The sequence below is a fragment of the Tiliqua scincoides genome, chromosome 4 (genome assembly GCF_035046505.1).
Source record: "Tiliqua scincoides isolate rTilSci1 chromosome 4, rTilSci1.hap2, whole genome shotgun sequence".
Taxonomy (NCBI): domain Eukaryota; kingdom Metazoa; phylum Chordata; class Lepidosauria; order Squamata; family Scincidae; genus Tiliqua; species Tiliqua scincoides.
The window spans coordinates 3,117,485-3,130,169 of NC_089824.1; the positions used below are offsets into that span (position 1 = coordinate 3,117,485).

Sequence of the window (12,685 nt, forward strand, 5' to 3'; positions counted from 1 at the left end):
GGAGAGGCTGTGGTGGAGGAGCACAGGCAGACAGCACCTCCAGGAAAGGCGGAGAGAGGCCTTGGAGTCAGGGCTGGACCACAGTTTTGCTCCCACTGCTGGGAATGGCTCCGAGGGGAAGGGGCCTGCACGGCGCATTCAGGCACCTGCGCAACTGAGCGCCCTGACACCCCTCCGGCTACGCCACTGCTTGAGGTCCAGCCTGACCCCCCTCTAGCTATGCTACTGACCCCAAGGCAGGCTTTGCACCACATCAATGCAGATGCCTGTGCAGAGCTGCCCCACACTGGCCTCCCACACGTTGCCTGAGTTGGGCACACTCAAGCCCCCTCTGCTCCATCCATTCACCCACCCACCCTTCCTGGCTGTGCCCAAGATGGCGGCCAGCGCAGGTGCTTCCCCTCGGAACTACAACTCCCAGGAGCGCTCGGGGCGAGCGAGGGGAGGGGCGTGGCCTCGCCGGCTGAGGCCCCGCCTCCGAGAACGCGATTGGCTGCGCGCGGTTGTCGGTGGTGACGGCGGGACGCGGCGGCTTCGTCTCCTCAGGGCCGGCCGCTTCCAGTCAGTCAGCGAAGAGGAGGAGGCGGTGGTGGCGGCGGTGGCCCCGAGCCGCAGCGCTACCGGGGCCATGGGCTGCCGGGCTGCTGCCGCCGCCCCCCTTCTTCGCCGCGCCCGGTGACGACGACCCCGCCGGCCGGGGGAGAAGATGGCGGAGAGGTAGGAGCCCCCCGCACCTGGGGGTGACAGCCACGCCCACCGGGGAGGGGCCACGCGGCAGAGCCCGGGGCAGGCGCGCCCCCACCCCTGGGGGCCCCGGAGGGAGGCCCTGCGCTGCAGCCCGGCAGGCGAGGCTGCAGCAGCCCCCTCCTTGGGGGGAGCCCCCCACGCAACCTCCAGACCCCCCATGCAACCTCCAGCCCCCACCCCAGCCCCCATGCAACCCCTAGCCTGCAGCCCCCCATGCAACCCCAGCCCCCCATGCAACCTCCAGACTGAAGCCCCCCATGCAACTCCAGCCCCCCACCCAACCTCCAGACTGAAGCCCCCCATACAACCTCCAGCTCCCACCCCAGCCCCATGCAATCCTTAGCCTGCAGCCCCCATGCAACCCCAGCCCCCCTGTGCAACTCCCATGCAACCCCCCATGGAACCCCAGCCCCCAGTCCCAGCTCCCCTGTGCAGCCCCTGAGCCTGGAGCCCCCCACCCGTGCAACCCCATCCCCCAACCTCCATCCATCCCCAACCTGATGCCCCCCATGCAACCCCATTCTGGCAGAGCCCCCACATCCAACTCCACCATGGAGCCCCCATCCAACCCAATCCCTGCCCCCATCCAGCTTCACCATGGAACTCCCATCTTTGCTTTGCTTTCCTCCCCCCCCCTTCTTTGGCACAGCTTCAAGATCTTGTATAAAATGCAGAAATCTGGGGTGGAGGGATTCTTCCTCTTCTCCTCTTTTCATTCCCTCCACGAGTGGTCTGGCAGCCCAATCCCATACAGCTCTAGTTGGATGTTAAAATTCCACTGTCTTCAATGGGGCTTACTCCCTGGAAAATGGGTATAGGATTGCAAGCCTGGTTCCCCTACCCTGTTGAAGAGCCATAGTGCCATGGCTGTGCCCTTCTCCTCCCTCCTTCACACAGCAAGCATGGTGCAGTAGGTGGGTGCATCCCCACAGGCTTTCTCAGAAAGCAGTTTCCCCCTTTGTGGGAGACCTTGTCACTTCAGAGCCCTCCTCACCCCCACACTTCAGCAATGTGCCTCTGCCGTGATGGGGGGGAGGACCTCAGAGGCCAGGCGGTCTGTGTAGCACCCCAGTGGGTGTTCCAGGGTTCTCTCTGCCCTCCTGCCACTTGTTGGACTTGAACCACCTTCTGCAATCGCCGACTGGGGCGGCCTTATGCCACATTAGTCCATTTCCAGGTCTAGGCACCTATGAAAGTGTCCAGGATGTACTCTAGCTTGGGTATGTCTAATCCCTCTGATCCTTTCCTAGAAGGCCTTCCTCCCATGCACCTGGTGGCCCCCGGGGGTCAGCCTTCTGAGGGCAGTTTCTCCTGTCCCCCCTTTCTATGATATTCTGCCCTACCAGTCCAGATTCTTTCATGGACCCTGCTTGATTTTCCTATTGGAATTCTGCCTCGGAAGTCTTCCCTCTTCAGTTCTGTACTCCACCCATGACCCTTTGTAGCCCCCCACCCCCTCCTCTGTGTTCTTTCCTCACCATACAGCTGTGCAACTGCTGGACTCTAGCCAGGGTTGATCCTGCCCCACTGCCCTGGAGTAGGTGCAAGCCATTCAGTTCCCTGATCACGGAAGGTCCCTCTCCCCTTGGTGGTGCAGAGGCCTGTGTAACCATCATCACTTGGAGGTGGTGCTGTTCCCTCACAGAGGATCTCTGCATTGCTATTCCTGTCTGCTCTGCCCCGTCTCCTCCTCCCTTTCCAGTGGCACCTGCTCCCGCCCATCCCTCTGCAGGCAGGTGGCTTCTCCCCACACCCACTCCTGTCCTTGCTGCATTGCCTGTTCTGCCCCTGGGCTTCTGAGCGTGTGCATGTGCGATTCTGCTGCTGTCCCCTCAGCTACCTGAGCCCGAGTTGTGCCACTGGTTGTGGGTGTCCCCTTTCCTTGCTGAGATCAGCGCTCTCACTACGGTGTGGTTTGGTGGGATCCATGTTCAGGGCAGGAATAGAAGAGCATTTGCTGCTGTTTCTTGTGGGGGGGGGGGGGGCTGCATTGATGCCAGCCGAAGGTGATGATGGATCAGCTTGTGAGGAGGGCAAGCGAGCAGCAGTAATGCGGAATGGGCGGTAGGGCTTTTTTTCTTCTTCTTGGAGGGATTGGCTCTTAAGTTGGACGTGAGCCAAGTGAAATGGACTAAGGGTTTTGTGTGGCAGGGGATCTTTGCCTCTTGTATTGAGCCTCTGAGGAGCATGTTTAAAGCATGGAGGACCACAGGTTTGGCAAAAGGAGCGGGGTGGTGGTAGAAATTGCCTGAAGGCTGATGCCTCGCCTTCCGTTCGTGCCATGAAATCAGGCATGCTGGGTGGGAGAAATGCAGTATTATTTGTCTTCTGCTTGGGGCTGGGAACAGGTTAAGGGCTCCAATCTGAGCTTGCTGGGATGGGTGCTCCAGAATCTGCATTTTGGAGATTGGAATGCCTGGGCTGGGCTGTGAGGGCCATTGGTGCAGTGGGAGGGGCTGGGGTGAAGATTGGTATTTGGGTGGTGTGTGTGGGGGGCATGCAGAGGTTAGTACAGAATGGTGCTGTGTATTTGGAGCATCCAGGGGTAGGGATTGGTATGTAGTTGAGGGTAGATGCTTGTGTGTGCTGGGAAGGCGAGTGGTTCTCATTTGCTTTCTGTGGCAACAGCTTCCAAACCCTCGCCTGCTCAGTCTTTCCCTTTATTCTGCGTGCTGCTAAACTACTGCAAGATGGGGGATTATTAATTTTCCTGTGCATGTGATACTGTTTGAATTAACCCTTGAGTGCTGACCTTGGCTGTCAGTCTGCACCTGGCAAACAGAGGAGTGTGTTGTGGAGGAACAGGGGATGGTGTAAGCTGAGATGATGCTGATTGCACAGGCAGCAGGTGGCTTGAATGGGGATGTGTGTAGCTGGCTTTGCAGCCCAGCCAATAGAAGGCAAGGTGTGATGCAACTGTTTGGTTGGACCTGCCAGGTGGAGCACTGCCCCTGAATCACTGGCTTCAAATAGATCTTGCATGCAGCGTGCAGCCAGTGTGGCTGTGCTGAGTGCTGATCAGCGTAGTGCCCTTCAATTGAAATGATGTGAGCATTTTGCAAGAAGCTGCCTTCATGGCATCTGTTGCTGTTGAGTCGCACTGCTCAGGAGTGGGAGGAGGAAGCCAACACCTCTGCATTCAGAGTAATGGAACTTAAATTAGCAAGCTCTAACTGATTTTGGTCTCTGTGTAGGGTGGGTGAGTGTCACAATGCATCTTTCTGTTCCCTGCATGTGTTCCCTTAATGCAGGGGTCTCCAAACTTTTTGGCCAGAGAGCTGCATCAAATATCTGGCATGGTGTCGAGGGCCGGAAAAAAATTTAAATTAGGGATGGAACTTAGATGAGTGAATAAATGAATGAATGGGCTCATTCATTCAATCTCTCTGGCCCTCAGAACGCCCTCCAGACACAACTAGAGCACAGCTCTGGTCATGCACAGTTGAGTTGACCAGAGGCTTTCAGGGGACAAGAGGCTGGCTGCGGGCTGGATAGAGGTTTGTTGTGGGCTGCATCTGGCCCCTGGGCCAGGGTTTGGAGACCCCTGCCTTAATGGGAAAAACTTGAAATGGAAGAGGATAAGAATTTTGTCTGGTACCCAGAAAATGAGCAGATTACAATAAGAGGTGTGGTCTTGACCTGGTTGAGTGAAGGAATTGCCTCAGTTGCTACAGTGCAGGATTGCGCCTGCTCTGGATTCCTTGACGAGTTTGCACTGAACACTTTTGTGAGTGAGGTTCCAAACTTCCAGCTTGCTCACTGGAGTCATCTGGAGGTATTTGACCTGCAGCCAAGCTGTTCTCTGCCATTCTAGTAATTACAGTATGCAGTGCATAGATGTTTAGCTTTAAAGTTCAGAATTGAAAGTTTCTGGCCCTTTCTATAATTACCCAAAAGAAGAGGTGTGGAGCTACAAGGCCAAGACTTGCTGCTTTTTCTGGCACGTGACATGGTGGAGAACTTGTGGGGTGTGTCTTTCTGATCTGGAGAGATCTGCCTCTAGAGGCTCCTTTCCTTGATGAAGAGCCTTCTCCAACGTGCCTTGCAAGAAAATTCTTTCCAAGTCTCAGACCTGGGATTATCAGAACCTCATGTCACTGAATCTGCCAGCGTGCCTAATCCTATTGAGTGTTTTGCTGAAGCTATTTAAATTTCTTTTGTTTGTTTCTCAGATGCCAGGGAGTGAATTCTGCCTTGGCTCCTCCTTTGCAGAGAATTCCAAGCATTTATCATTTGGCTAATGAGGGGAGAGAACCTCTCTTCCTCCTTCCATGTTGCACTGCATCCCAATCCTGGAAGGACAACCCAAGATCTATTACAGAAAGCTCTTTGGGGACCCAGTTCTGGCTCCCCACAGTATGTAGCTAGAGAGGGGGCAAAATGGTAAGTACTGCAGGCCCATCTCTTTTGCTGTCAGACCGATTCCTGGCAGTGACGGCAACACGTAAGGGATGCAGTTTAGTTCACTGAGTAAGTGTATGTTGCCATCATTGTCTGCAATGGCTCCAATGGCAAATGGGAGGGGCAGCTTACACAGTGTGTTGAGGATCCAGTTTTGCGCCCCCCCCCCAGCTTTCCATGCTGGCTTTTCATGTCTCTTAGGGCGCAATCCTAACCCACTTTCCAACACCGACATAAGGGTAATGCAACTTTGAGATAAGGGAACAAACATCGCCTTACGTTGAGGAGGCCTCTGTGAATGTCACCCCCCCCAACTGCAGGATGCAGCACATGCCCCACTGGCACAGCTATGTCAGTGCTGGAAAGTTAATAATAATAATAATAATAATAATAATATACAGTATTTATATACCGCCTTTCTTGGTCTTTATTCAAGACTTTATTCAAGGCGGTTTACACAGGCAGGCTTATTAAATCCACGCAGGGATTTTTACAAATTGAAAGAAGGTTCTCTCTTTCAAGAACCACCACATTCAAGATGATACACTCCGATCTGGTTTAACATTCTGGCCTCCATCCTCCCACGCTCCGAGCAGATGGAACAGCTCAGCTGCAGCTTGCCAGCTGCTTCAAGGTCGCACGGTGCCGGTGGCCTCGAACTGGCGACCTTGTGGATGTTAATCTTCAGGCAAATGGAGGCTCTACCCTCTAGACCAGACCTCCTGCCCTAAGTTGGTTAGGATTGTGCCCTTCGTGTTCTAAGCATAGGTTTTCTCTAAGTCAGTGTTTCTCAAACTGTGGGTTGGGGCCCACTAGGTGGGTTGTGCGCCAATTTCAGGTTGGCCCCCATTCATTTCAATGTGTATTTTATTTTTAATAGACTTGATGCTACCATAGTGTGCTTTTGGGGAAATGTTACAGATTTGTACTTTTAACAGGCTACTATGTATATACTTTTAACAATGATAGTCAAAGGGGCTTCCTCCTGGGTAAGTGTGGGTAGGATTACAACCTTTGGGATGTTTGGGGAATATTTTAAAAACACCTCAGCAACTGCTGTTGGGTGCATTAGGAGTCTTCTTTATTTTAAATTTTTTTAGCTTACTGTAAACTTTTATTTTATTTGTGAAATTTATATCCCACCTTTCCTATGCCAAAGCAAATGCCAAAGGCGGCTTATAACGGTCCATAATAAAGTACAAAGTATCACGACAGATAAAATTAATGTTTTCAATTATTCTTAACATTAAACAGTGAAACATAAAAACAAAAACAAAGCATGACCTCACACATATAATTGAGCCACTGGGGAAACAAATAAGTCCACAGAGGCAAATCAACTCAGCACTATTTAAGAGGCTCAGAGGGCCATCTACAAGCAACCAAATGCCAGACGAAATAGGTATATTTTGAGCCCTCGTCAAAAAGCCATGAGGAAGGGAGTAGTTATCAATTCCCCTGAAAGGGAATTCCATAGTTGTGGTGCCACTACAGAGGACCCTTGCTCCCAAGCTGCCACCCTCCTCGCTTGGGACAAAGGTGGCGCTTGTAGAAGAGCCCCATCAGATGACCTAAAAGGGTGGACTGGGATGTATAGAAGGAGGTGGTTTTTCAGATAGCCTGGACCCAGATCGTGGAGAGCCCTAGAGGTTAGAACTAGCACCTTGAATTGGGACTGGAAGTGAATGGGCAGCCAGTGTAACTGTTGAAGCAATTGTCCACCAGAGTCATATTATCTAGGGCCCGTAACCACCTGAGCCGCCACATTCTGCACTATTTGCAGTTTCCAATGTAAAGGCGTTCCCTTCTCCACACCCTTTCATAAAACATAATACTGTGTATGTCCCTTATTTAAACTGTCATTTTGGCCGCCTTGTGTGCCCTTGGGACAAAAAGGTGGGATATAAATCAATAAAATAATAATAATAATATACAGTATTTATATACCGCCTTTCTTGGTCTTTATTCAAGACTTTATTCAAGGCGGTTTACACAGGCAGGCTTATTAAATCCACGCAGGGATTTTTACAAATTGAAAGAAGGTTCTCTCTTTCAAGAACCACCACATTCAAGATGTTACACTCCGATCTGGTTTAACATTCTGGCCTCCATCCTCCCACGCTCCGAGCAGATGGAACAGCTCAGCTGCAGCTTGCCAGCTGCTTCAAGGTCGCACGGTGCCGGTGGCCTCGAACTGGCGACCTTGTGGATGTTAATCTTCAGGCAAATGGAGGCTCTACCCTCTAGACCAGACCTCCTGACCAGACCTATAAAATAATAATAATAATAATAATAATAATAATAATAATAATAATAATAATAATTTTTAATGTATTTTACACAAGTCTGGGGGGGGAAGACAACATTCAAATACTTTAAATAATGTTGCAGTCCAAAGCACAATTACTTTTCATTTAGACTTTTAAAACTTCATTTTAAACTTTTCATTTACTTGATTTGATTTGGTCCTATGGGGAAGTGTTAAAAGTTTTCCTCCTTTATGATGTCACTTCTGAACATACTGTGACATCACTTCCGGTGGGTTCTGGATAGATTCTCAAAAGTGGGTCCCCTGCTAAAAAGTTCAAGAACCACTGCTCTAAATAGCATGAAGGATGCCCACAGAGCACTCTGAGGAGTTGGGTGAGAGAGGGATAAGAACATAAGAAGAGCTCTGCTGGATCAGGCCAAAGGCCCATCTAGTCCAGCTTCTTGTATCTCGCAGTGGCCCACCAAATGCTTCAGGGAACACACTAGACAACAGATACAACCTGCATACTGGTGCCCTCCCCTACATCTGGCAATCAGTGGCAGCCTACCTCTACCCTGCACATATCTACTATGACTTGTAACCTGTGATGAACTTTTCCTTCAGAAATTTGTCCAATCCCCTCTTAAAGGCATCTAGGCAAGATGCCATCACTACTTCCTGTGGCAAGGAGTTCTACCGACTAATCACACGCTGGGTAAAGAAATATTTTCTTTTGTCTGTCCTAACTCTCCCAACACTCAACTTTAGTGGATGTCCCCTGGTTCTGGTGTTGTGTGAGAGGGAAAAGTGCATCTCTCTATCCACTCTTTTCGGCCCCTGCATAATTTTATATGTTTCAATCATGCCCCCTCTAAGGTGCCTCTTTTCTAGGCTGAAGAGGCCCAAATGTTGTAGCCTTTCCTCATAAGGAAGGTGCCCCAGCCCAGTAATCATTTTGGTTGCTTTCTTCTGCACCTTTCTGTGGTAGAGAAAAAGGAAGTGAGCAAGCTGTGATCCTTTGGCATTGTGAGGCTGCTCTTGAAGACCCATTAGAAACTGTGGCCATACTTGGATCCTGCGGACCTAATCACGGTGACCCATGCTACGACTGTTAGATTAGACTACTGTAATGCGCTCTATGTGGGGATGCCCTTGAAGATTGTTTGGAAACAGAATGTATATATGCTTGCTGGAGTCAGCGGTTTGACTCCATTGGGCTCCAGCGGCTGCACTGACTGCCCATTTTGTTTCTGGGCCCAATTCAAGGTGCAAATTCTGATCTTTCAAGCCATGTATGACTTGGGGTCAGGATATTTGAGAGACTGCCTTCTTCCATTCGGTCTGTTTTGGAGAGGGCCGTTTTGCGGGTGCCACCCCAATGGAGGTGTGGTGGCAAGGAGTTGGGCCTTCTCTGTAGTGGCACAGGTTCTATGGAATTCCCTCCCCCTTAGCTTACAGACTACTCCTTCCTTAGAGGTTTTCTGGCTGGGTCTGAAGACACTTATTTTTACGTTCACCTTCCAAGTTTAGGGCTTTTCATATGAAGGTTTCATACTGTTTAGTGGGCTGCTTTTTTATTCACCTTCCAGTTTTATTTTACCATTTTGCTACTGATTTTTTAATCCTACTGTGGGCTTTAAATGAGTTTCTTTAGTATGTCCATAAGTTTTCATGGCCACCAGTAATCCAACAGTTTAATATGACCGGGTAGGAAGACCATGGTTGTGTCCAAGGATTAAAATCCATGTTGCTAAGAAAGGTCCAACGTTTCATTCTGTAACTTGTTCAGAACTTTGTCAACGAACCTAGATGGGGCACATTGCTGGAGAGGAGGTCAGAAACAGCAGCACAGAAACAGTGCTATTATTTTATTTTATCTTGTTTTAAATTTTTAATTTTTAATGTTGTTTGTATTTTACTTTGAATCGTATTTTATTCTTGATTGTTAGCTGCCTTGGTTACCCTTTGGGGAGAAAGGAAGAATATAAATCTAATAAATAAATAAAATTATAAGACCTGCCCCATCTAGGTTCGTTCCCTGACAAAGTTCTGAAAAAGTTATGGAATGAAACATTGGACCTTTCAGTATGGTTTCAGTTGGTGCACCAGCTTAAGCTGGGTGAATGCACTTCTAGCAGCTGCTGCCACCTGATTTTCTGGAGAGAGCTGAGAGTCCAGGAAAAATCCCAAGCTGTGCACCTGTTTTTGTAAGGGGGGGTGCAACCCTGTTTAAACTGGGTAGATGATTCAGTGCCTGTTTGAGGATTTTTTGACCAGGAAAACCTCTATGTTTTCAGGATTTAGTTTTAGCATATTGGCCTTCATCCAGTCGCTAATGGCATTCAGTCAAGGCCCAGGACTTCCACAGCTCCCTCAGAATGGGATGGTAGGGAGAGGTAGAGTTGGGTGTCATCCGCATATTGGTGGCACCCCTCACTCAGTCCATGGATGATTTCCCCCAGGAGTTTCATGTAGATGTTAAAAGCTTATGGTTATTTTCAGAGCTCAGAACAGTTTAGGGTTGAGATACCTATCAGAGAGAGAGAGACTCTCTTGTATGTCCCTCTGCTTTCTGGAGTCTGGTTGGCCTCAACATGCAGGAGGGCCTTCTTGATGGTAATTCCCACTGTGTGGTATTCCCTGTCCTGTAATGTCCTGTCCTTATCTTCTGCTTGCCACTGTTCCTTCAAGTAGGAAACCTGGCTCTTTTCCCAGTTGGCTTCCTGAATCCTGTCACTCTGCTCCACTCTCCAATACTCTGTGGCTTGTTTTCTGGGTTGGTAGTGTGGTTCTCTTGGTTTTACAGTCTATGTATTTGGTTTTTAATTGTTACCTTGTAATGACACAAGGCTCAAGATAAACACAGACTTTGAGAGTGCCTCATAGGGACAAGACAGGACAGACATTTTTAGAATGTTGTAAAAAAAATTCCTTTTTTATATACTAGACTGGCATTTTTCATGTTCAGTTTGATTTTCTTCTTCCTATGCAAGAAATGCAGAAAAATTACAGGAAAATAATGAAGAGATCATAAATTTTGCTTGATACCTTTCAGAGTAAGTTTTCAGAGCAGCCTACAACAGAGGTAACCTCAAAATCTAAGAGCAATAAACGGATAAGTACAGCAGCACAATAATTTTAATTAGAAATTAAAAGCCTGAAAAATACAAAAGGGTTTTGGTACCCGTGTTGCTTTGAGTGTTTGAAGATGAACCAGGTGTGCAAGCAGACCGATGTTGAAGCAGGTGGTCCTTTAGGGGCCCAGGTTTAAAATAAAAACAGGAGCACCAGCACTTTGAGTTTTGCCTGAAGATCTCTTAGGAGTCAATGGAACCCTTTAGATATTGGTGAGAAAAGTCCCATTTACCTGTGTCAGTTAGCAGTCTAACAGCTATGTTTTGAAGTACATGCAGTTTTCAGCAGTTTTCAAAGGCAGCCTCGGGCACAATAGTGTGGATTGCTTTGGGCAACAAGAGGTTACAACTGGTGCACCAATCCTGGCTGGTGTCATACAGTGTCTGGGCCTCACTCATGAAGCTTGATTGAAGAGTACTCTGGAATTGAAGATTTGGTCCTTCAGTGGCAGTGTGAACTCATCTGGAACAAGCTGAACATCACCTCCCCAGACAGGCAAACTGTCCACCAATTGACATAAAAACATTAGAAGAGCCCTGCTAGGTCAGGGCCCATCTGTTCCAGTTTCCTAATCTCACAGTGGCCCACCAAATGCCTTAGGGAGCACACAAGACAGCAAGAGACTTGTATGTTGTTGCCACTTCCTTGCATCTGGCATTCAGAGAGAGGCTACCTCTAAAACCTGGACTTGCATATAATTGTCATGGCTTCTGTCATGTGAGGGACCTTTCCTCCTTAAATCTGTCCTCTTTTGAAAGTTATCTAGACCAGGTTCCATCACTGTATCCTGTGGTAAGGAGTTCTACAGATGAATAACATGCTGGGTAAAGAAATATTTGTCTGTTCTGAATCTTCTGCCAGTCAATTTTAGTAGATGTCTCATGGTTATGGAGTTGTCTGAGAGGGAAAAGCACATTCCTCTGTTCGTCCCCTGCATGATTTTAAAAAGTCTCAGTCATGTCCTCCTTCAGGCATCTTTTTTTCTGTCTGAACTGAAGTGTCGCAAACACTGTAGCCTTCATAAGCAAAGTATCGCAGCTCATGAATCATTTTGATTGCTGTCTTCTGCACCTTTTCCATTCCGCTGTATTCTTTCTGAGATGTAGTGACCAGAACTGGATGCAGTACTCCAGGTGTGGCCTTACAATCGATTTGTGCAATGGCATTATAATATTAGCTGTTTTATTTTCAATACCTTTTCTAATGATCCCAAACATGGAATTGGCCTTTTTTGTCTTTCAAAAGTATGTTAGTATAAATTTAGTAACAATAATTCAGTGGGTTATTGGAACACATGGGCTAAGTAGCCATTAGTAGAGGTGGTTCTTTTGTTAAAAACACAAAACCATGTTAAGATATTTTCCAGAAATTAAATTGGATTACTTTTCCAGTTAGAAATAATACTGTGGCTGCATCTGCTGACACTATATCACCTACCTAGTATACTTCAAAAGCTTTTAATAGTAATAAAATGAGAACTTGAAATGAGAACTTACAATAAAAACACGTAACACTGCTTTCTGCCTTTTTCATCACAAAATCTACAAAAAAATAAAACTGTTTTCCAGCCATGATGTCATGTGAAAAATTAAAATTAAAAATGAATGAGTGGGTGAATGGTCTGTAGGGCTGTGTGTTGCCTGGGAAGTTCTCTGACTTTAAGCTCCATTAAAAGAGCAGAAGCACTATCATATTGCTGTGTGTGTGTGTTGGAGCAAATGGCTATCATAATGTGTGGTTAGCAACTTGTACAGAAGTAACTGCAATGCAACAGCTGCCTATATTTATTATATTAGGTTTGGATGCCTGACCAGACAAATATTTTTAAAGCATTAATAGAGCAATAAAAATATCATTGAAGCTACAATCCTATCCACACTTACCTGGGAGTAAGCCCCATTGACTATAATGAGACTTTCTTCTGAGTAGATGTGCATAGGATTGGGCTCTAAATCCTCAATGTTTGGTGGTTATTATACCTACAAAAACAACATGGTTGGTTTTGGTTTTTCACAATATCAGTTAATGTACATTGTAACTAACGATCTATAACTTTCAATAATGCTGAATACGTTTCTAGAAGCATAAACAACTCACTGAACATTTTCTCTCTTTGACTTTTTCTTGAAACATCAGGATCGGTCTTCAGTT

The 12,685-nt window shown here is 47.7% G+C and overlaps 1 protein-coding gene across 4 annotated transcripts in view; it reads left to right on the forward strand.

Annotated features, from left to right (window-relative positions):
* The first annotated feature begins 556 nt into the window (after positions 1–556).
* The window catches only part of ARHGAP39 (Rho GTPase activating protein 39), a 202,929-nt gene continuing 190,800 nt past the window's right edge, over positions 557–12,685 (forward strand). For all 4 annotated transcript variants that reach the window (XR_010794423.1, XR_010794422.1, XR_010794424.1 and 1 more), the window contains exon 1: positions 557–717. Coding sequence is in view for 1 of the 4 variants with exons in the window: in XM_066626498.1 (XP_066482595.1) it covers positions 707–717 (11 nt within the window). In the remaining 3 variants the exon portion in view is untranslated. The remainder of the gene's footprint in view (positions 718–12,685) is intronic.